Raw genomic sequence first — 20077 nt, 5'->3', positions numbered from 1 at the left:
CAGCCCCGTCTGCACCACCCAGTTTTCAAATTCAGCCCCAGCAAACACAACAGTCAGAGAAAGGAGCAAATCCCTGAGTTCCCACACAGCACAGACACCTTTCCTGCGTGTCTGAGTGTCCCATCACCTGCTCTGTGTCCCAGCACAGCCCAGGGCTCTTCACTCTGCTCTGGAGACAGAGACACCACTGCCAAACAACACCAGGCTCACAGTCCCTTTCCCCAGTGCCTGCACAGCGTTTCTTCCACCCTGGGTGTTCCCAAAGCAGGGTTATTCCAGGCTGGATTAACAGTAGCTGATGCCAGGAGAAAAAATCCAAGCTGACCAAAAAGCCTTTACATTACAGGAATCGGCTGTAATGGTTGTCCTTTAGTCTGGCAAGAGAATTTTTGCTATAAATCAGAGTCAAAATAAAAGCTTCTAACCATGCTGCAATAATAAGATTTCTTTCCTATAACACACACTAACTGTGACACAACAGTTCCCTCTGCAGACAGAGGAAACTTAGATCCTTATTTCACAGGATGCTGCTGGGTGTGAAGCGGAGTCAGAGCACGGAATATTTTGGGGCTGGGTGCTGCTGTTGGAACTCAGGTCCTTTCTGATTCTCACCTGCTCTTTACAGTCTCATACCTGTTCCTGCAAATTTCTCAGTTCCTGGGAACGGGAATGGAAGAATTATTTTTTTGAGACAGCTGACAGCCCATCATCTCCTGTGCTTACAGCAGAGCCCGTGATGCCTCTCATCCTTATTGTGGATTTCAGACCTCGAAAGGGTCAGGCAGGTCCCTGCAGAGCCAAGGAACCCCTTTTCCCCGGCCGGGGCCAGGGGGAAGCGCTGAGCTCCCAGTTCTGCCTCTTTCTCAAGCTTTCCCCGGCCGCTGCCCGGGTTTCCCTGGAGAGGGCAGCCGAGCATCGCTGAGCCCCGAGCCGCAAACGGTGGCCAGGGGGAAGGAGGCAAAGCAGGATTTGGAGAGGACGGGATGTAACTGCTCGTGATTCCACCGAATGAGGCAACTGGGAGGGAAAGTTGAGTTCCCAGCCGGAGAAGCGAGTTGCTGGTGCTGGGATGGGGCTGTGGGGTCGCTCTGGGGGTGGCAGAGCCAGGCAAGGAACATCCAAGAGCTAAAGATCACTTTCCTCAGCTTCAGGACAAAAAGGACCTCCAGGTATTCCTTCACTTCCAAGGCTCCCCACTACAGCCCGTATGGCCTACATCCAACCACAATGTGGCCAATTCCTCTGGGATTTGGGGCGAATTTGCCTCTCCCCGGTGTCCCTCGGCAGCTGTCCCCACTTGCCAGCACAACCCAGCCCCAGGCAGCTGCTGCCCAGCCGAGGGGGAAGTGGTCACTGGAGGAAGGATGGATGAGAGCAGGTACAGCAGCGACCACAACCTCTGCAGCCCCGGGCCCTTCCTGACCACAGAGATTGTGTAATTGAAGACCTTAAGCCATTTCCCTTCCACCTGCAGAGAGAAAATCACCTCGTTCCTGTGCACAGAGAAATTCAGGGACACAGGTGAGGTTTGTGCTGCTCGAGGAGCTGCAGGCACACACAGCAGATTTCTGAGCTTGCCCTTAGACCTGCACACAGCCGGGTATATCCAGATTTTTCCACGTCTGCCTCCTAGCTTTTTTCCTCCCCATACTTTTCCATGCTCCCAGAGAAATCAGGAGGAGAACCTGAATGTCTCTTGCCTCAAACTCTGCAGTTACACGGAGAAAGGATAGGGACTGGGAGGATTGTTTCAGCGAGCCGGAGGGTTTGGGTGGTTGTAGATGTGGCACGAGCAGGCAGCAGAACACAACACCCAGAGGAGAAGGGAGGAAGGAAAGAAAACCCGACACACATTCTCCAAAAGAGTGTGACAGAGAACAAGGAAGCAGAGGAAGGATTCACACTGATGGATTTTCAACCCAGGGGAATAAACCAGAATGGTTCAACAAACCCAGGCGAAACCAGAAGTGCTGTGAGAGGAGAGGGAAGCAGGCGCTGTCCACAGCTGCACCAACTGCCCTGAGAGCCGGAGGGATGGGAAGCCCCGGAACAACCGTGGGGAGGTGAGTGGTTTGTGTTTGCTGACCCACAGCATCCTGCAGCCCTTTTTTCACACTGGATCACACTGAGAGCCCTCGGTGCTGCCATGCACAAGGCAGGCTGGGGAGACTCTGCTGCACGGGGAGATTCTCGGGATTGACTATCAGCTATTCAGGATAAACTGCAAGGCAATGTTTAACAGAGGGTGGGAAATCTGTTTTTAGGATGGATTCTTTCTTAAGGAGAAGGTGAAAGGTAAGTGCTCCACAGCAGGCTGTGGGTTAACTCTTTACAGCTGATTTTGGGGATTAATGTTGGATCAGTTCATCAGGAGCTCGAGTCACAGGACAAGGGTTATGGTTTCCAAGAAATTCTTCCCTGTGAGGGTGGGGAGGCCCTGGCACAGGTTGCCCAGAACAGCTGGTGGCTGCCCCATTCCTGGAAGTGCCTAAAGCCAGGTTGGATGAGGTTTGATGGGATGATGGCACTGGATGGGCTTTAAGGTCCCTTCCAACCCAAAGCATTCCCAGATTCTCTGTGTCAGAGGTACTCCCAAATGTCTCACGAGGATGTGATGCTGAGTTCAGAGTTTGTGATGATTTTGGTGCAGTGAGAGCTGCTTGTTTTTCCCTCCTTTGTACCCAAACTGGCACTTGCAGCTGCTCTGCACCCACCCCATCCTGGTCACACATGGGCAGAGCTGGACTCTGGATAATAAATAATCAAATAATCCTCAGAGTGACATTTGAGGTAGACAGGTCCTACATCAGGAAGGGAATTCCTCTCAGTGTTATTTAACGTGTTCAGTAGGACAAACTGTGAACAGCTAATTCCAAAATAATGGAAAAACTTCTGCAACTAAACTAAGAAATCACACATAAACGAAAATGTTTGTAAAGCAAAAGATACTTTGCTTCTTCAGCAAGTGAAATTTGCAAGCATTAGTGACAATTTTTACATAAATCACCGCACTTGTTCATAGTAGGTGATCATTTAAGACATTTTATTATATCGTAAAGCTCAACGCTCTCAGATATTCTGAACATGAAATATTCAAGAGCAGCGCTTTTCAGAGCGCTACAGGCACAATGCACTGGCTGATTGCAGCAGGAAAATTTAATTTTACATTATCTAAGCAACTGGTACGTAACTTTTTAATCAGCAGGGTGCTGTGATAGCTCTGTGAATGCAGAACCCATCCCAATGGAAGCAGGAATGGCGCTGCTGCGTGCGAGGCACCGCGAGCCCGACAGCTGGAATCAATCGCAGCGAGGCACTGAGAAGGAAAAGGACTTTTTCATTTGTAAATTTAATTTCCCCCGAAGCCAGTTGGAGTTATTAGGCTGGAGTGAGTGGGCTCGAAGCAGATCTAATGGGAGGGGAGGTTTCTCTGCTGCTCTGGGCACTTTACAATCATTGAGGCTGTATCAGGATTGCATTCCCAAGTATTTTATCTGGATTCTGTTCCTAATAACTCCTCGTTCATTCACTGTGTTGTTTCCTGGGGCTCTGCTCTTGTTGCTGGAGGGGTTCTCTATTGCAAGGACATTATTTTGGTAAAATATTCCCTAGCCTGGGCCTTCCTGCCGGCAGGAGATGCCGTGCTGTGATCAGAGAGCCGAAGCCCAGGGAATCTCGGCTCAGCTTCTGCACTTCCAGGGAACCAGGCCCTCTGTGCCACAGCCCCTGGATCTAAAGGAGAGCCAGAAGCCACTTGGCTCTTTCTTGTTGAGCTGAGCCCATGGGGCTGAGACTCCCTGGGCTTGCCAGGCTGGCTGTGGGGAGATGCACAGCCATGCCTGGGGCTGGAATTCCCAGGGAGGTGATGTTTCCACCCTGGAAAGCAGGACTTGTCCCATGGAGGATGCTGCAGGTCAGCTCTCCCCCAGGAACCAGATATGGGCTGGCATTTTCCCCAGGAGCTAAGCCAGGCAGGGAGCAGAGGGCATGGACAAACTAATCTAGGGGCCCATCCAACAAGAGGAAAATGTCCTCTGGGCAGGAAAAAGCAGCTTTGTGGCCAAAAAAGCAAAAAAAAAATGAGGGGCAGGCGGTGCAAGAAGAAGAGCTGTTGGATCTGCCTGTGTTTTCATGCTTGTGCAGAAGAGATCTTTTGCTGGAGCAAAGCCCTGTGCTCTCCCTCATGGACACAGGAGCTGCAAGGAGGGTCTGGGGCAGCAAAGAGATCTGTCCTTGTCATTCAGCCTGAGACACAACTGATGTGGGAAAGGAAGATCAGGGCTGGCTGATTGCTGTGAGCCCCACACAGGACTTTGAACCTGAGCCTTAGCTGAGTTGTTTCAACTTAGTGGAGAGAGCTGGGCCAGGACAGGCAGCACAGGAGTTATTTTAACATTATAGGCACATTTTCTCCCCAAGCAGCATAATATCAGGGATGGCATTTTGCTGCCTTCACTCCCTTGCCTGGTGTTCAACGGTTTCCAGGCTCCTAAGGATGTTTGTTGGATATTGCACAGCTGCAGGTTTGAGGATTTATGATGGTCCTGGGAATGCTAGCTGCAGGTAATGGATACCAAGGTGATGCTGGAGACTGCTTAATGAAGAGATGTCTTGGTTTGGATGCTGGGGTTTGGCTGGAAAGGTTTGGAGACTCGAGGCAGTTGCTGCTCTAGTGGTCCCTGGTGAGCTCTGCTATATGAAAAGTCCATCTGTCTGCTAAATCCATCTCTCTCCAGAGGGAGGGATGTTGTCAGGTTTAATAACAGCAGCTGGTAATTCCTGCTGCCTGCGTGGTGTTCCTGTAAAGGGCTGCAGGAAACGAGAGCGCTGATATCTGAGGGCAACGTCCTGGTCCTGTGCTGTTAGCCCATGCAAGAGCCTGATGTAAGAGGAGGGCAGCTTGCTGCAACACTCAGCCACACATCAGCCCAAAATCCAGGATCCTCCAGCCTGGAATGCCAAGAAACCCCAATGAGAATTGCCCTGCTCTGCCTGTAACCTGCACTGAACTCCCTGAGGCCAGGGATGTCCTGATGTCCCTGATGTCCTCACCCTGACAGGCAGCAGGAGTCAAATGTGGGGCTGGGGCTCTTCTCTGTCACCTCCTGGGAAGCCTTTCGGGTCATTTTGCAACTCCTGAAACACAGGAAGGGTGATGAGTGTCGGGGGAAATCAGTGGGGAAGGAAGTCCCCAAGCCAGCTATAAAACGTGTCACTGCTGGGATGACAGAGGTTTGTTGGGCAGTGCTGGCTGCTGTCACCTGAATGTCACACAGCAGGCAGGGGAGGCACAGCTGGAGGGGGACAGGTGGCTGGAACCCCTGCTCTGTCCCTGTCACTCACCCTGGCCATGGCTCGTGGCTTTGGGACATTTCAATTTCCATTGAGGGCAGGGAGGGACCGTGACTTGTTTGCTCTGGGGGAAGGGAACTCTGTCAGCTCAGTGCTCTCCTCCAGCACAGGGAACTCTTGATCCCATTGCCTGGATGAGGGATCCTGGAAGCTTTTGGGAAGGGGGGTCCTGTTCCATGAGCTTGGGCACAGCATTTTTGCTGTAATTCAGGCAGGTTTGGGGTATCCCAGAGCTGCCTTTTCACCTGCTCTCTAACCTTGTTCCCTGAAATCCAAGGCAGCACAACTTGGTTTAAACACCAGTGCAATCCACAGAAAGAATGGGAGAAAACAACACCTGAAAGACAAGTTATGAAGATGAATGGGGTTAAATGCATTGAGCTGTAGAGAAAAACCCAACTCTTGCTGCAGGGTGCACTGAGCAGCTCAGCATCTGCCCTATGGAAAATCAGGTATTTCCCTCCATCACACCTCTGCTAATGCTAAAAGTACTGATGAAATTATCCTAATCCTGGATAATTATTACTATTAGGACAGGGGTTCTTAGGCTCAGGTGGTCTCAGTCCTGCATGTCCCCATTTGTACGCTAATATCGATCTCTAATTAATCTCTAATAAAATCTATTAATCACTCTGACTGTGGCACATGGAGGATGGAGGAGGAAACACATCTGCAGTGAGCTTTGTAAAGCTCCAATGGGCAAGCTTAAATATAAGTGGTCATGTTGTTTTATATGTTCAAACAGCTTTGGTGAGGAGTAAATCCTTCAGAGTGCACTTTGTGTTCCCAGATGAGCTGCATCGAGTCCCTGGCAGGGAAATATCTCCCATCCTTCTCCATCCAAACCATCTCCCAGGGCAGCTTCAGTGGGACAGGCTGTTCTGTCTCTGCCCACAGCACTCCCCATGAGCAGTCCCTTCCCGTGCTGCTGGCCCTGAGCAGTGAATCCTGGAGGAGTGATAAGAGCTGCCTCAGGATTTGTACAATTCTCACCGTTGCTGCTTCCCTCTTGTGGTGAGGAACCAGCCTGGGAGATTGAGGCTGTGGGAAATGTGCCAGACAACCAGTGGGACAAAGCCTGGAGCTCAGCTGGGAAAGCATGGGAGTTGGCTCCAGCATTTGGGCTGTGGACCTGAAAGCAGCTCTGTGTAGGCTGATTTCATTTTGCTTGCTTCCCTCTAAAGAGATGGAAGTGTCTGGCTTGAATTTTTTGCTTGTTAAGACCTCTTCACCTCCACCTTTTTCAGAGCATGTGAAGAAGTGCAGGAGGCAGCAGAAGGCTCTCTGTGAGCTGCCAGCTCCAGGTAACACCATGGATACTTGCAGGATACCTGCAAACGCCTCCAAGTGCAGCGGGAACACCATGGAGTGCTTCATGGTGCTCAGCACACAGGCACAGAAGATAAGCATTGGCATCCTGTGCGGCCTCTTTGGGACAATGTGCGTTTTTGAGAACTCCTTGGTGCTCTACCTGATCTTCTCTTCCCCCAGCACCAGGAAAAAGCCTTCCTACCTCTTCATAGGCAGCCTGGCCCTGGCTGACATCCTGGCCAGCATCATCTTTGTCTGCAGCTTTGTGAACTTCCACGTGTTCAACGAGGCTGGTTTTTCCAAGGAGGTGTTCCTGCTGCAGCTGGGAGGGGTGAACACGTCCTTCTCCGCCTCCCTCTGCAGCCTGCTGCTCACAGCCCTGGACCGCTACATCTCCATCAGCCGGCCCTCGGAATACAAGCTCCTGATGACCAGGAAAAGAGCCTGGACAGCCCTGGCGGTGCTCTGGGTGACCTGTGCCACCATTGCTTGCCTGCCCCTGCTGGGCTGGAACTGCTGCGCGCTGGATTCCGCCTGCTCCGAGCTGTTCCCCTTCGTGGATGACAATTACCTGGCGGGCTGGATCTGCTTCGTCGTGGTCCTGCTGGGCTGCATCGTCTACGCCTACGCCCACGTGCTCTGGAGGGCTCGCCAGCACGTGGCCTACATGGAGAAGCACCAGGCACACGTAGGGAAGCAAAACACCCGGATGAGGATGGACGTGATGCTGGCCAAGACCCTGGTGATGGTGCTGGCTGTCCTCATGCTCTGCTGGTCGCCCGTGCTGGTGCTCATGATCTACAGCGTCTTCGCCAGGCTGAGCGATCACCTGCGCAAGGTGTTCGCCTTCTGCAGCACCCTCTGCCTGCTCAACTCCATGGTGAACCCCATCATTTACGCCCTGCGGAGCAAGGAGCTGTTCTCCTCGCTGAGGAGGGTGTTCTCCCACTTCAGGAGGCAGCTGAAGGCTGCTGAGGAGAGCCCAGAAGCTGAGAGCACCCACAAGTCGTCCGTGATAGAGACCGTCTGCGAGGACACGCGCGTGGTGTAGGGAGGCAGCGGTGGGAAATGCATACCCTGAGGCTGGATGGAACTGCTTGGATCACTTTTCATTTTCTTTTCACTTCTGGTGGGAGTTGAGGGATCAGCTGTGATATGGAGACAGCTCCTGCTGATGTCACCCTTTGACGCTGGGACATAAAGTGCACAGACTTTGCTTCAGGCCCAGGTTGGGATTGTTGGGGTGTCCTGTGCAGGGCCAGGAGTTGGACTGGATGATTCTTGGGATGTCCCTTCCAGCTCAGGATATTCCATGATTCTGTGATAATGTCCCACCAGGGAAGGTTCAGCTTGCACATCAGCAGGAATTTCTTCATGGAAAAGGTGGTCAGGCTCTGGAAGGGGCTGCCCAGGGAGGTCTGGAGTCCCCATCCCTGCAGGTGTCACCTGGATGTGGCACTCAGTGCTCTGGGCTGGTGACAAAGTGGGGACTGGGCACAGCTTGGACTCGATGGTCTGGGAGGGCTTTTCCAACCTCAGAGGAACGTTCTCACTGTGCCTTAAGGACTTGGCCAGAGCTGGGGCAGACAGGACCTTGCAGGCAGCACATTTATTCCAGCAGAATTCAGGAGAACTGATCTAACCACACGTGTTCCTTGGATGTTATGTGATTAAACTTACAAGCCATTTTTCCAGGTTCTTCTTCCCTTTCTTTCCTGGTGTACAAAGTCCCCCAGGTGACAAGTTTAAGCCCAAACTGGGGCAGATACTTTGAGCCTGAGGAACTTGATTTGAGATGATTTTTTGCAAATTACGCAAAAGCAGCACTTTTAGCTGAATGGACAATGAAGTGGGACAGGGCCCTTCACCAGTGACCTGGAGCAGCAGTTTGGCTCCTGCCAGCTCCCAAAACACCTCCAACACGGATGAGCCTGGCCAGGGCACGGCCACGAGGCCCTTGCACTCTGCCCTTTGTCCCAGAGGATGCACCCAGTACCGGGAGGCTTTGGGAGCCCTGCCAGGCCTGTCTTGGCTGCACAGGAGGGTCAGGAGGAGACCGAGGGGAGACTTAACAAAGTCTGCAGGGCATTGAAGGGGCAGCTCCAATCTCTGTGACCACGGACAGGATCTAAGGGAACGGCTGGAGCTGTGCCCAGGGGGGTTTAGCTTGGATTTAGGGAAAGGTTTTTCTCCCAGAGGGTGCTGGGCACTGCCCAGGCTCTCCCCAAAGCCACCCCAAGGCTGCCAGAGCTGCAGGAGCGTTTGAACAGCACTGCCAGGGATGCACAGGGTGGCATTGCTGGGGTTGGGTTATCCCCAATGGTCCCCCATCCCCTCCCAGACCATTCCCCTATTGCTGGGGTTATCCCGATGATCCCCATCCCCTCCCCGGGCCATTCCCCGACTCCTGGGTTATCCCCGATGATCCCCCATCCCCTCCCAGGCCATTCCCCTATTGCTGGGGTTATCCCCGATGATCCCCATCCCCTCCCTGGCCATTCCCCTATTGCTGGGGCTATCCCCGATGATCCCCATCCCCTCCCTGGCCATTCCCCTATTTTTGGGGCTATCCCCGATGATCCCCATCCCCTCCCTGGCCATTCCCCTATTTTTGGGGTTATCCCGATGATCCCCATCCCCTCCCCGGGCCGTTCCCCACTCCCCGCCGTGCTCACGGGCAGGGGTCGCTCCGCAGCCTCGAACCCGCGGCCCCCGAGGAGCGGCGGCGGCGGTGACGTCACGGGCCATGGCGGCGCGGGCGCTGCTGTGTGTGGCGGCCGCGCTGGGCCCGGGCCTGGCCGCACCCCGCTACCGCCCGGACTGGGCCAGCCTGGACGCGCGGCCGCTGCCGGCCTGGTTCGACCGGGCCAAGGTGGGGGTGTTCGTGCACTGGGGGGTGTTCTCCGTGCCGGCCTGGGGCTCCGAGTGGTTCTGGTGGCACTGGCAGGGCCAGCACGATGCCGCCTACGAGCGCTTCGTGCGCCGCCGCTTCCCGCCCGGCACCACCTACGCGGAGTTCGCGCCCCGTTTCACCGCCTTTGACTTCCAACCCCGGCAGTGGGCACAGCTCTTCCAGCGGGCTGGGGCCAGGTCAGAGCCGGGAGTGGCCCGAGTTGGGGTCCCTGAGTAGATGGGGGGGTCCCTGAGGGGATGAGGGGTCCCTGAGAGGATGAGGGGTCCCTGAGGGGATGAGGGGTCCCTGAGGGGATGGGGGGTCCCTGAGGGGATGGGGGGTCCCTGAGGGGATGAGTGTCATGGCCCAGGGTCCCTGATCCCTCAGGGTCCTTGAGGTGGTGGGTCTGGGAGTCCCTGAGGGTGTAGAGGAGCCATGTCTGGGAATCTCTGAGGCAGTGAGGGTCACTGAGTAGATAGAAGAGCACGTCTGGGATTCCCAGAGGGAATGAGGGGTGGGTCTGGGGGTCCCTGAGGGGATGGAAAAGCTTGGGAAGCAAATGGGGCTATTCCCAAGAGGATGCAGGGGTCTCTGAGGGGATGGAAAGGGCAAGTCTGGGGATCCCTGAGGGATTGGGGGTCCCTGGACAGTGCTGGAGATCCCTGAGGGGTCATGCCCAGGATGCTGAGCAGACAGCAGGTCTTGTTCTTTCCTAAGTATTGACTATTTATTATTTCCCAGCATTAAAATCCACTAAAAGCCTCTCTTATTCCTGGATTTGTTTCTAAATTCAAAGGACAGTGACAGAGGGCTCCTCACAGAATGGTTATTTAGAGCCTTGCTGTTCTAGTGACTGGGTTTGCAGTGAGGCTGGGAAATATTTCAGTTGTTTCTTTTGCCATCCCAATCAAATCCTTTTCTCTTCTCAGATACGTGGTCCTGACCACCAAGCACCATGAGGGCTTCACCAACTGGGGGTCACCAGTGTCCTGGAACTGGAATTCTGTGGATACAGGGCCCCACCGAGACCTGGTGGGAGAGCTGGGAGAAGCCCTCAGGGAGAGGTACAACCCTGCCAGAGAACTCTTCTTTCAGAGCAGAGAACTCTCCTGGCTGTGCTTGACAAACAGCAGAAAAGCCCAAGTTCAGTATGAAAAATTGAGTGCTTGCAAATAATGAAAAATAATAACGCCAGTAATTTAATTTCCACTGCTTCTTAATCCCCACTGAAGCCTGACTCTTCCCTCTGTGTTTTGTCCTCCAGCAACCTCCGTTACGGGCTGTATCACTCCCTGATGGAGTGGTTTAACCCTCTCTACCTTGCTGACAAACAAAGTGACTTCAAGACCCAGAGTTTCGTTTTAAAGAAGACGATGCCAGAACTTTATGACCTTGTCTTAAAGTAAGAGCCACAACCAGTTCAGCACCAGCATTTCCTGGTTTCAGTTCTATAGAGAAAAGTGCAATGTGGGCTCAAAGAGGAGAAATGTTAATTTTTTCTGAAGCAAATTCTCTTTGCTAACCAGGAATGATTTGTGGTAATTAGAAAAGGGGTTCACTTTTGCCCTGTGGAAGATCTAATCTGTAGAATAAGGCAGAGACAAATTTTTCCTGCAAAAGCAATTCCCTTTAATCCTGCCTTTGTGCAGGGTGGCTGGAAGTGGAACAAACTGCTCAGTATTTAGTAGAATAGAAGAGTGATTTCACTGTGAATTTGCATCCCTGACTTGCTTCCCCTTGCTGACAAAAATACAGAACTTGGGCTTGTGGGTTGTTGTCCCAGCTCAAGAGTGTGCCTCATAATCACCTTTGAGGTGCCAAATTCTGGGTTTTTTGGAAGAGCTGCACCCTCTCTTGAGCTGTGGATCAACACCTTGTTCTTTGCTGCTGCAAGAACCTCCCTTAGAGCTTTGTGTGAAGCAGAAAATGAAGCAAAAACCTCCTGGTGATGTCAGGCACTGGGAAGGGAGGGTGAAACGACCCCACACCCAAGAAACACAGCATGGCAGGAGCTAATAAGCCATTTTGAAACAGCACCTATCTCTCTTAGATACAAACCAGATCTGATTTGGTCAGATGGAGACTGGGAAGCTCCAGATTCCTACTGGAATTCCACCTCTTTCCTTGCCTGGCTCTATAACGACAGCCCTGTCAAGGTACCGGTGCCTGCTGCCCTCGTGGCATTGGGTGGGTGTGGAAGGGCAGGAAGCTGTGGGATGTGTGATCAAACCAGAAACCTCCTTGACATTTGCCAGATGTGTTTTATTCTCTGACAAAAAGAGAACCTTGGCTGTGCTGCTGTGACAGCTCCACTGTCCTTTGCAGGATCCTCGTGTGAGGCTCAGGCCAGGAGCTTTGTTGCCTCAGCTCGTAGCTGAGTGAGCAGAGGGAGGGATTCAGCCTTCTCAGAAGGGTTTCCATTACACAGGGAATTTTTAGGTGCTTCCTCAGGGGGGTGACAGGCAGCTGGACAGCCCAAGAACAAAAGGTTCTGTCCCCTGAGCTGCTTTCCTTCTCTCAGGACACTGTGGTTGTCAACGATCGCTGGGGTCGGGGCTGCTCCTGCCACCATGGGGGTTTCTACAACTGTGCTGACAAGTACAGACCAGGCACCCTGCCAGATCACAAGTGGGAGATGTGCTCCTCCCTGGACAAGCTCTCCTGGGGCTACCGCAGCAACATGAGCCTGGCTGAGGTGATGGATGAAATGAGTATTATTGAGGTGAGAAACCTGAAATCAAAATAGCCTGGGGGAGGGTTACTGGGAATTAGAAGCTTCTGGAGCAGCTGATGAGGGTAAAACTCCTCAGTTTTTGTGTTGTCTGAGGTGAAGATAATGCAGTTTGTTTCCTTGTTTTATCTGCCACAGGAGCTGGTGCAGACTGTGAGTTTGGGTGGCAACTACCTCCTCAATGTGGGACCTACAAAAGAAGGGGTGATTGTCCCCATCTTCCAGGAAAGACTCCTGGCCCTTGGGAGGTGGCTGGACACCAATGGGGAGGCGATTTATGAATCCCAGCCTTGGAGGGTGCAGATGGAGAACACCACAGACACAGTCTGGTAAGGACTCTGCTGCTCACACCAGCTGAGCTGATGTTTGTTTCTTATCTTTTCCTGAATTTGGTACATTCTGTAGTCTTGCCATTAGGATTTCATCCACCTTGCTTCAATAGGAGAAAAAACAACTCTTCCTTTAAAAAATGTCCATGCTGTGGCTGTCAGGACTGTTTCAGTAGTGGTCCCAGCCTGAAATACCTACAAAATGGAGTTGTTTGATTTCCCCCAGTGTGTTCAGCCCAGAAATGTAGAGCAGGGTTAGGCCAGGACAGGTTGGCAATGACCTTTACATACTGACTTGGCTTGGGTTTCATCAGCCAGCACTGAGGGGCTGCTGGTGGGTCCAAAGTGACAGATTTTGGAGTCAGGAGAAGTAGGTGACCCCTGTGTGGTGACAGAAGGCAAGGCAGTGTTCTTGTGCTGCCTGGAAGGGTCAGGTTTGTGTCTGGTGCCCTTCACCTGCTGCACTCCTGCTCACTCAGGTACACCTCCAAGGGACCAGTGGTGTTTGCCATCTTCCTGCTCTGGCCTCTGGACAGTGTCCTGCGTCTGGCCTCGCCCATTCCATCCCCAGACACACAGGTAAGGGACTTGAAACAAGACAGCACATACTGAGAGCACATTTGGGGACATTTGTGAACTGGGAAGGGCCAACCTGGATTTATTTAGGATCTGGGGGAGTGGGAAATGGAGAGGTTTTGTGCTGTGGGCTCCTTGCAGCATCCCAGGCTGTCCCCTAGGCTTTGGCTCACATGGAGCATAGGACAGGAGTTGCCAGGACAGGCTCATGGCTGCCAGGGAAGATTCCTCTCCTGGAATGTTTTGTTGCAGGGGAGGGAAGTAAATACCCACAGAGCAGGAGTGGCTGTCCTGCAGCCCAGATTCAGCTCAGGTGCAGCGCCCTGCTCGTGGCAAATGTCACCGTGACGCAAATGTTTGAGTGTCCTTTGCTCTGAACAAACAGGGGCAGTGCATCAGCAACAAACCAACCCCAAACAACAACCTGGAGCCTGGTTTGGCCTCAAAACACCTCGTGTGTCACCCCCTGTGCCACGTGAACCACGGCTGGGGACCTGTAGGGCCTGTGGGAAATGCTGGGCTGTGCAGAGGGGGCCTGGTGAGCTCCAGCTGAGTGTCCCCTTCTTTCCTTCCCGTGCAGGTGACACTGCTGGGGTTTGGTGGCACTCTGGAGTGGCAGAAACAGCCAGGGCAAGGGATGCTCATAACCCTGCCCCACATGCTCCCATCTCCTCTCTCACCTCAGTCTGGCTGGGCAGTGAAGCTTGAGGGTGTGAAGTGATGCCTGTGGAGGGGACACAGCATCTCCCACTGCCTTTCTTTTTGATTGAATCCAAGAGGATTTTTATGTTTCACAATGAATACATTATTTTTCACTTGAGAGAATCTCTCCTCCAGTTTCTGTTGCCTTGTGTTACTTTGCTGTTGGTTGGAACAGTTGTGATCAGCTGTTTCCGTGATGAATAAATCTAATGGAAGCTTGCTGGAAGAAATAATCTGTAAAAAATATGATACAAATCCATCAACAAACTTTTATCAATATTCTGCTGGAGACAGCTACAAGAAAAGGTTTTATTCTTAGTGAATTTAAGAGACTCCACCGTTGTGAATTGCACTTGTCACTTCTACTTGTGCTGCCGAACTTCTGAACTTTGAGTTGCAGTGGGAGCAGGTTTCCTGCGTGGATACTGAACTCCTTAAAAAGGGTCGAACAATGTGTGTGTGTGTGTTGAAACTGCTCCCACCAGCACAGCGTTGCAGACAGGCTTTATTTTGTTCCTGTCCGAGCAAAACCTGCCAGGAGCTGAGGGCGAGCAGAGCCCCGGGGCTGCGGCAGTGACAAACACCCAACCACCCCGGCTCCAGAGAAGCGGCTGCGAGTGCCAGCGACCCTTACAAACAAAACACGGGGACAAAAGGGACAACAGAGCGATGCCCTCCTTGCCTCACAACCCCATCACGCCGCCGAGCCTTGGCGCGGCGCGGGGCCCGCCCCAGAACAAACAGCGCCGTGTTTACTCTGCGCGCCGGCTAGCGGGAAAGCCGCCGGTATAAGTGCGCGGCGGGCGCGCTGCCGGCAGTGCCGGAGGGGAAGATGCCGCGGTGCGACACGGGCTCCGCGCCGCGGGACGGCGCCTGGGGACAGGTACGGGACAGGTACGGGGGACAGGTACGGGACAGCGACACCGGGAGCGGAGGGACCGAGCGGCCCCGGCGCCACGTGACGGGAGCCACGCCCCCCGTGAGGTCACGTGGAGGGGGTGTGTGCGGTCACGTGAGGTCACGTGGAGGGGCGGTGCGGTCACGTGAGGCGGGCGGGCCGGCATGGCGGCGGCGCGGCGGCTGCTCCCGCGCTGGGCGGGATCGCTGCGGCCCGTGAGGGAGCGGGGAACCGGCGGAGGGGGGGACAGGGGATGGGGGGATCGGAACCAGGGAGAGAGGGACCGGGACTGGGAGGAAAAGGGACCGGACAGGCACCGGGACAGAGCCGAGCGGGGCCGGGGCTCCGGGGGCTCGGCTGACTCTTCCCTCCGTGCCAGGTGAGCTCCGCTGCGGCGGCGAGCGGGGCGTACCCGAAGCGAGTGAAGGTGGTGGAGGTGGGACCCCGAGACGGGCTCCAGAACGAGAAGGTACCGGCGGCTCCGGGCTCCTTGCAGCTCCCGGGATGGAGCTGGAATATTCTCCAAATAAATCCCCCCAAACGTCCCCCTGCCCCCACCAGTGCGGCGGTTTTTCTTTAAATGCTGCCTTTTTGATGTTGGAAAATAGCTTTTTTTTTTTTTTCCAGTGGTGGAAGAGTTTATTGTGGAAATAATAATAACTATAGATAAATTTCCTTTTCTTCTTCTCAGAATGTCGTGCCCACCCCAGTGAAGATCAATTTAATCAACATGCTGTCAGAGACAGGGCTTCAGGTCATAGAGGCCACCAGCTTCGTGTCCCCCAAGTGGGTTCCTCAGGTCAGTGTTCAGACAGATTTGCAGTGGTGTGTTCTAAAAGTGCAGCAATCCAGTGATTCTGCTTGCTCCCAAATCCCTGTGACTGGGCAAGAACCAGCAGAGGAGTTACAATATCCCAGAGTTTCCCTTTGGACCCTGGAAAAGAGCAAAGGGACAGGCAGGTCACACATAAACATCTGTTTGTACACTTTGGCCTGGCTGGGTGACCCCTGACCCCTCACAGAGTGCAGTTCTGTTTGCTTTTAGAGGCTCTGATCCCTAAATATTTCTGTTTCCTTTATAAAAAGGAGTTTTAGTGCTGATTTTCTGGCAGACAGGAGTGGCAGTTGTCCCCCTCACAGATGTTTCCTGGTTTGCTTTGCAGATGGCTGATCACACCGAGGTCATGCAGGGGATTAATAAATTACCTGGGATCAGTTACCCTGTGCTGACTCCAAACCTGAAGGGATTCCAGGCAGCGGTAAGGGCTGGGAAAACCTGAATATCCACACTGGGGTGTTTCCAGTCCCACCTATCCTTTGCTCCTGCACCTGTGGCTTCACCCTTTTCAAGGCAAACTCAGATGTGTCCTGGTGGTCTTGCTGCAGAATGAACTTAGGGAAGGATTGGGTTGTTTGGGGGAAAAATACTTTTATAAAGTGAGAGAAGTGCAGTCAGAGATTGTAGATCAGAGCCATTGAGGCTGGAGAAGATCTCCAAGATCTTCAAGTGCAAGTAAACAGGGCAGATTTATTTAGGAACAGAAGAGCCTCTGTAAGGGGAAGTGCTTTATGGGGCTCTCTACCAAGAGGTTTGAAAGCCTTGAATTAACACTTGGCCATGGGTTAAGGGTTGGACCTGCTCATCTTTTCCACCCTCAGTGGTCCTGTGCTTCCAGTTTAGGATTTTTTCTTTGCAGGTGGCAGCTGGGGCCAAAGAGGTGTCGATCTTTGGGGCAGCATCTGAGCTGTTCACCAAGAAAAACATCAACTGCTCCATCGAGGAGAGCCTGGAGAGGTTTGACGAGGTCATGAAGGCAGCAAGGGAAGCCAACATTCCTGTCAGGGGGTAAGGAGTTCCTACTGGAATTCACCCACATGTAACCATTCATTCTGGAATAATCCACAGTCAGTTTGGATCAGATTTTCTTGGCAAATGTCCCACATGGAAATGCACAGATCACACACCCTCCAGCCCTGTGGGCTCATCTTGGCAAGCTTCACACACATGGAAGAAGAAATTGTTGAAATCCTGTAACCTTTGGCCACTGGACTTCTGGAATATAAATCTGATTCTCCCATCTTACAGACATGGAAGATACACAAGTCCTGACTGATTTGTCCAGTAGAATCCCACTTCCCTTTTCCAGCTAAAAGTGTGGGGTTTCTTTTAACCACAGATACGTTTCCTGTGTCCTTGGATGTCCCTATGAAGGCAAGATTTCTGCAGCTAAAGTTGCAGAGGTAAGTCATAACTGCAACCAGAATTCCTGAGAGGGTTTTGGTTTATTTTTAGGGATGTGAAGTGGGCACTGGGGGATGTGTCAGCCCTAAGGGAATATCCAGAGGCTGAATCCAGCTGAAATGGGGAATTGAGGGAGGTTTGGGCACCTGGAGGTTTTTAATCCCAGAGAAGAGTGTTGAGGGAATGGTGGTGCAGCAGGAATCAGCTGTGGGGAGGGAAGGAAGTGTCCAGGGAATGGTGGTGGAGCAGGAATCAGCTGTGGGGAGGGAAGGAAGTGTCCAGGGAATGGTGGTGCAGCAGGAATTGGCTGTGGGGAGGGAAGGAAGTGTCCAGGGAATGGTGGTGGAGCAGGAATTGGCTGTGGGGAGGGAAGGAAGTGTCCAGGGAATGGTGGTGCAGCAGGAATCAGCTGTGGGGAGGGAAGGAAGTGTCCAGGGAGTGGTGGTGCAGCAGGAATTGGCTGTGGGGAGGGAAGGAAGTGTCCAGGGAATGGTGGTGGAGCAGGAATCGGCTGTGGGGAGGGAAGGAAGTGTCCAGGGAATGGTGGTGGAGCAGGAATCAGCTGTGGGGAGGGAAGGAAGTGTCCAGGGAATGGTGGTGCAGCAGGAATCAGCGGTGGGGAGGGAAGGAGGTGTCCAGGGAATGGTGGTGCAGCAGGAATCAGCTGTGGGGAGGGAAGGCTGTCCTCTCAGTGCCCGTGCTGGCTGTGGCACAGGTCTCCAAGAAGATGTACTCCATGGGGTGCTACGAGATCTCCCTGGGGGACACCATCGGCGTGGGCACCCCGGGCAGCATGAAGGAGATGCTGACAGTGGTGATGAAGGAGGTGCCCGTGGGGGCTCTGGCTGTGCACTGCCACGACACCTACGGACAGGCTCTGGCCAACATCCTGGTGGCTCTCCAGGTAGGATTCCTGCTCTGGATCACTGACTCATGGCATGGTTGGGTTGGAAGGACCTTAAAGCCCGTCTTGTTCCACTTCCTGCCTGTCTCCCACTATCCCAGGCTGCTCCAAGTGCCATCCAAGCTGGCCTGGGACGCTTCCAGGGATGAGGCAGCCACACAAATGAAACAGTTTTCCCTGGGATTTTTTTGTGCTTGCTTGGGAATTGCAGATTTTGTGCCTCCAGAGCAGCCCCTGACTCTGGGTTTGTTTGCAGATGGGGGTGAGCGTGGTGGACGCTTCCGTGGCTGGACTTGGGGGGTGTCCCTATGCCCAGGGAGCCTCTGGGAACGTGGCCACAGAGGACTTGGTGTACATGCTCAATGGGCTGGGCATCCACACGGTGAGTGGCACCTGAGTGTGGTGGGGGCAGCTTGGGGAGCTCACTGGGCCTGGGGAGACACTTCACAAGGGCCTGGAGTGGCTGCTCCTTGCCAGAGGGAAGGGTGGGATGGGATATTAGAGAAAAATATTCCTTGTGAGGGTGGGGAGAGCACCAGAGGGTGCCCAGAGCGGCTGTGGCTGCCCCTGGATCCCTGGAAGTGTCCAGGGCCAGGCTGGATGGGGCTTGGAGAGTCTGGGATGGTGGGAGATGTCCCTCAAGGCGTGTCCTGTGCCTTTCCCATGCAGGGAGTGGATCTCCAGAAGCTGATGGACACAGGCACCTTCATCTGCAATGCCCTGAACAGAAAAACCAATTCCAAGGTGTCTCAGGCCTCCTGCAGACTGTGACACTGAGTGGAATTTCTCCTTGGATCAAGAAGAAACCGAGGCTCCAGCAGTGTCCAGGATTCCTCTGTAATCTCCTGACCTCAGCATTTGAGAGGCAGCTCAAAATCCACCAGAATTATGAAGAAATGAGAGAATATTCTATTCCACTGTATTATATTGGACCTCGAGGATGTCCCCATGTGCCTTAGAGAAGGGAGGATGTGGAGGGGCTGAGGAAAGCTCTGAGCAGCCCCAAAGCCTGCAGAGCCAAGGACAACCCACGGCTTGTGCAGTTGGAGCTCTGCTCCAGGTCAGGCTTTGCTCTTCCTCCCTTCCCTCCCAGCACAGCCCTCCAAAGGCTGAGCCCAAAGGGACTGTGGTACTGCTCTGTGTATCTGTTGTAAGATACCTCCAGGAGTAATAAACACATTGTTTAATAGTCTGAACTATTAAAAATTTGATTCAGCTGAACCAGCTAAGGAGCTTTTGCTGCTGGTGTGGTTCCAAGTGCCTCTTCTGCATGGAAACTCCATCATCATGGGGTGATGAATTCCTTCCACCCCCAGAGAGCAGAGAGTGAAACCCTCCTGCTCCTCACGGTGATCAGGTGCTTGGGAACCACCCCCAGCTCTTCTATTTACAATAATTTATTCAACTGTTTATTTGTGAGACTGGAGATGAGCGCAGGAACTTTGTCCTTTCAGGGGGCAGGGTGGTTTCGAGGCTGCTCCTTTCCACATAACTTCAATAAACTCTAACTGCTAATAAATGCCACAAAAATGAGGTGAAATTGGGTAATGATTTGGGGTTTTGGGGCAATAATTCGGGGTTTGGGGCAGTAATTCAGGGTTTAGGGGCAATAATTCGGGGTTTTAGGGTAATAATTCGGGGTTTGGGGCAGTAATTCAGGGTTTAGGGGCAATAATTCGGGGTTTGGGGCAGTAATTCAGGGTTTAGGGGCAATAATTCAGGGTTTTAGGGCAATAATTCGGGGTTTAGGGGCAGTGATTCGGGGGTTTAGGGGCAATAAATCGGGGTTTTAGGGCAATAATTCGGGGTTTTGGGGCAATAAATCGGGGTTTTAGGGCAATAATTCGGGGTTTTGGGGCAATAATTCGGGGTTTTGGGGCAATAATTCGGGGTTTTGGGGCAATAATTCAGGGGTTTTGGGGCAATAATTCGGGGTTTAGGGGCAATACGGGGGTTTTGGGCAATAATTCGGGGGTTTTAGGGCAATAATTCGGGGGTTTTGGGGCAATAATTCGGGGTTTTAGGGCAATAATTCGGGGGTTTTGGGGCAATAATTCGGGGTTTTGGGGCAATAATTCGGGGTTTAGGGGCAATACGGGGGTTTTGGGCAATAATTCGGGGTTTGGGGGTAATAATTCG

At 53.1% G+C, this 20077-nt stretch overlaps 3 protein-coding genes and 1 long non-coding RNA gene across 7 annotated transcripts; 3 read left to right on the top strand and 1 right to left on the bottom strand.

Annotated features, from left to right (window-relative positions):
• The first annotated feature begins 585 nt into the window (after positions 1-585).
• CNR2 (cannabinoid receptor 2) lies at positions 586-8452 on the top strand. 2 transcript variants are annotated; one of them, XM_058856827.1, is made up of 3 exons: positions 586-1169; positions 1924-2063; positions 6600-8452. In XM_058856827.1, the coding sequence occupies exon 3, from the start codon at positions 6665-6667 to the stop codon at positions 7712-7714; it is 1050 nt and encodes a 349-aa protein (XP_058712810.1). In that variant the 5' UTR covers positions 586-1169; positions 1924-2063; positions 6600-6664; the 3' UTR covers positions 7715-8452. The 2 variants fall into 2 exon arrangements, with proteins under 2 accessions (XP_058712810.1, XP_058712811.1); XM_058856828.1 differs by lacking the exon at positions 586-1169 and adding an exon at positions 1496-1521.
• Positions 3085-9473, bottom strand: LOC131588182 (uncharacterized). The gene is made up of 3 exons (XR_009279526.1): positions 9339-9473; positions 5053-5136; positions 3085-4950 (listed from the first exon to the last, which is right to left on the bottom strand). It is a non-coding gene; the product is annotated as an uncharacterized LOC131588182 (long non-coding RNA).
• FUCA1 (alpha-L-fucosidase 1) lies at positions 9382-14017 on the top strand. The gene is made up of 8 exons (XM_058856826.1): positions 9382-9753; positions 10486-10620; positions 10821-10958; positions 11607-11712; positions 12078-12278; positions 12426-12616; positions 13096-13195; positions 13773-14017. The coding sequence occupies exons 1-8, from the start codon at positions 9410-9412 to the stop codon at positions 13911-13913; spliced, it is 1356 nt and encodes a 451-aa protein (XP_058712809.1). The 5' UTR covers positions 9382-9409; the 3' UTR covers positions 13914-14017.
• A 607-nt stretch (positions 14018-14624) lies between these two features.
• On the top strand, positions 14625-19134 carry HMGCL (3-hydroxy-3-methylglutaryl-CoA lyase). 3 transcript variants are annotated; one of them, XM_058856829.1, is made up of 9 exons: positions 14625-14777; positions 15172-15261; positions 15484-15591; positions 15956-16051; positions 16490-16638; positions 16970-17033; positions 17750-17938; positions 18195-18320; positions 18608-19134. In XM_058856829.1, the coding sequence occupies exons 1-9, from the start codon at positions 14727-14729 to the stop codon at positions 18707-18709; spliced, it is 975 nt and encodes a 324-aa protein (XP_058712812.1). In that variant the 5' UTR covers positions 14625-14726; the 3' UTR covers positions 18710-19134. The 3 variants fall into 3 exon arrangements, with proteins under 3 accessions (XP_058712812.1, XP_058712814.1, XP_058712813.1); XM_058856831.1 differs by having other exon boundaries at positions 14741-14788; XM_058856830.1 differs by lacking the exon at positions 14625-14777 and adding an exon at positions 14911-15007.
• Positions 19135-20077: the final 943 nt, after the last annotated feature.

The sequence above is a fragment of the Poecile atricapillus genome, chromosome 24 (genome assembly GCF_030490865.1).
Source record: "Poecile atricapillus isolate bPoeAtr1 chromosome 24, bPoeAtr1.hap1, whole genome shotgun sequence".
Classification (NCBI taxonomy): Eukaryota; Metazoa; Chordata; class Aves; order Passeriformes; family Paridae; genus Poecile; species Poecile atricapillus.
The sequence above is the reverse complement of the archived record's forward strand: the minus strand, read 5'-3'. Positions and strand labels throughout refer to the sequence as shown.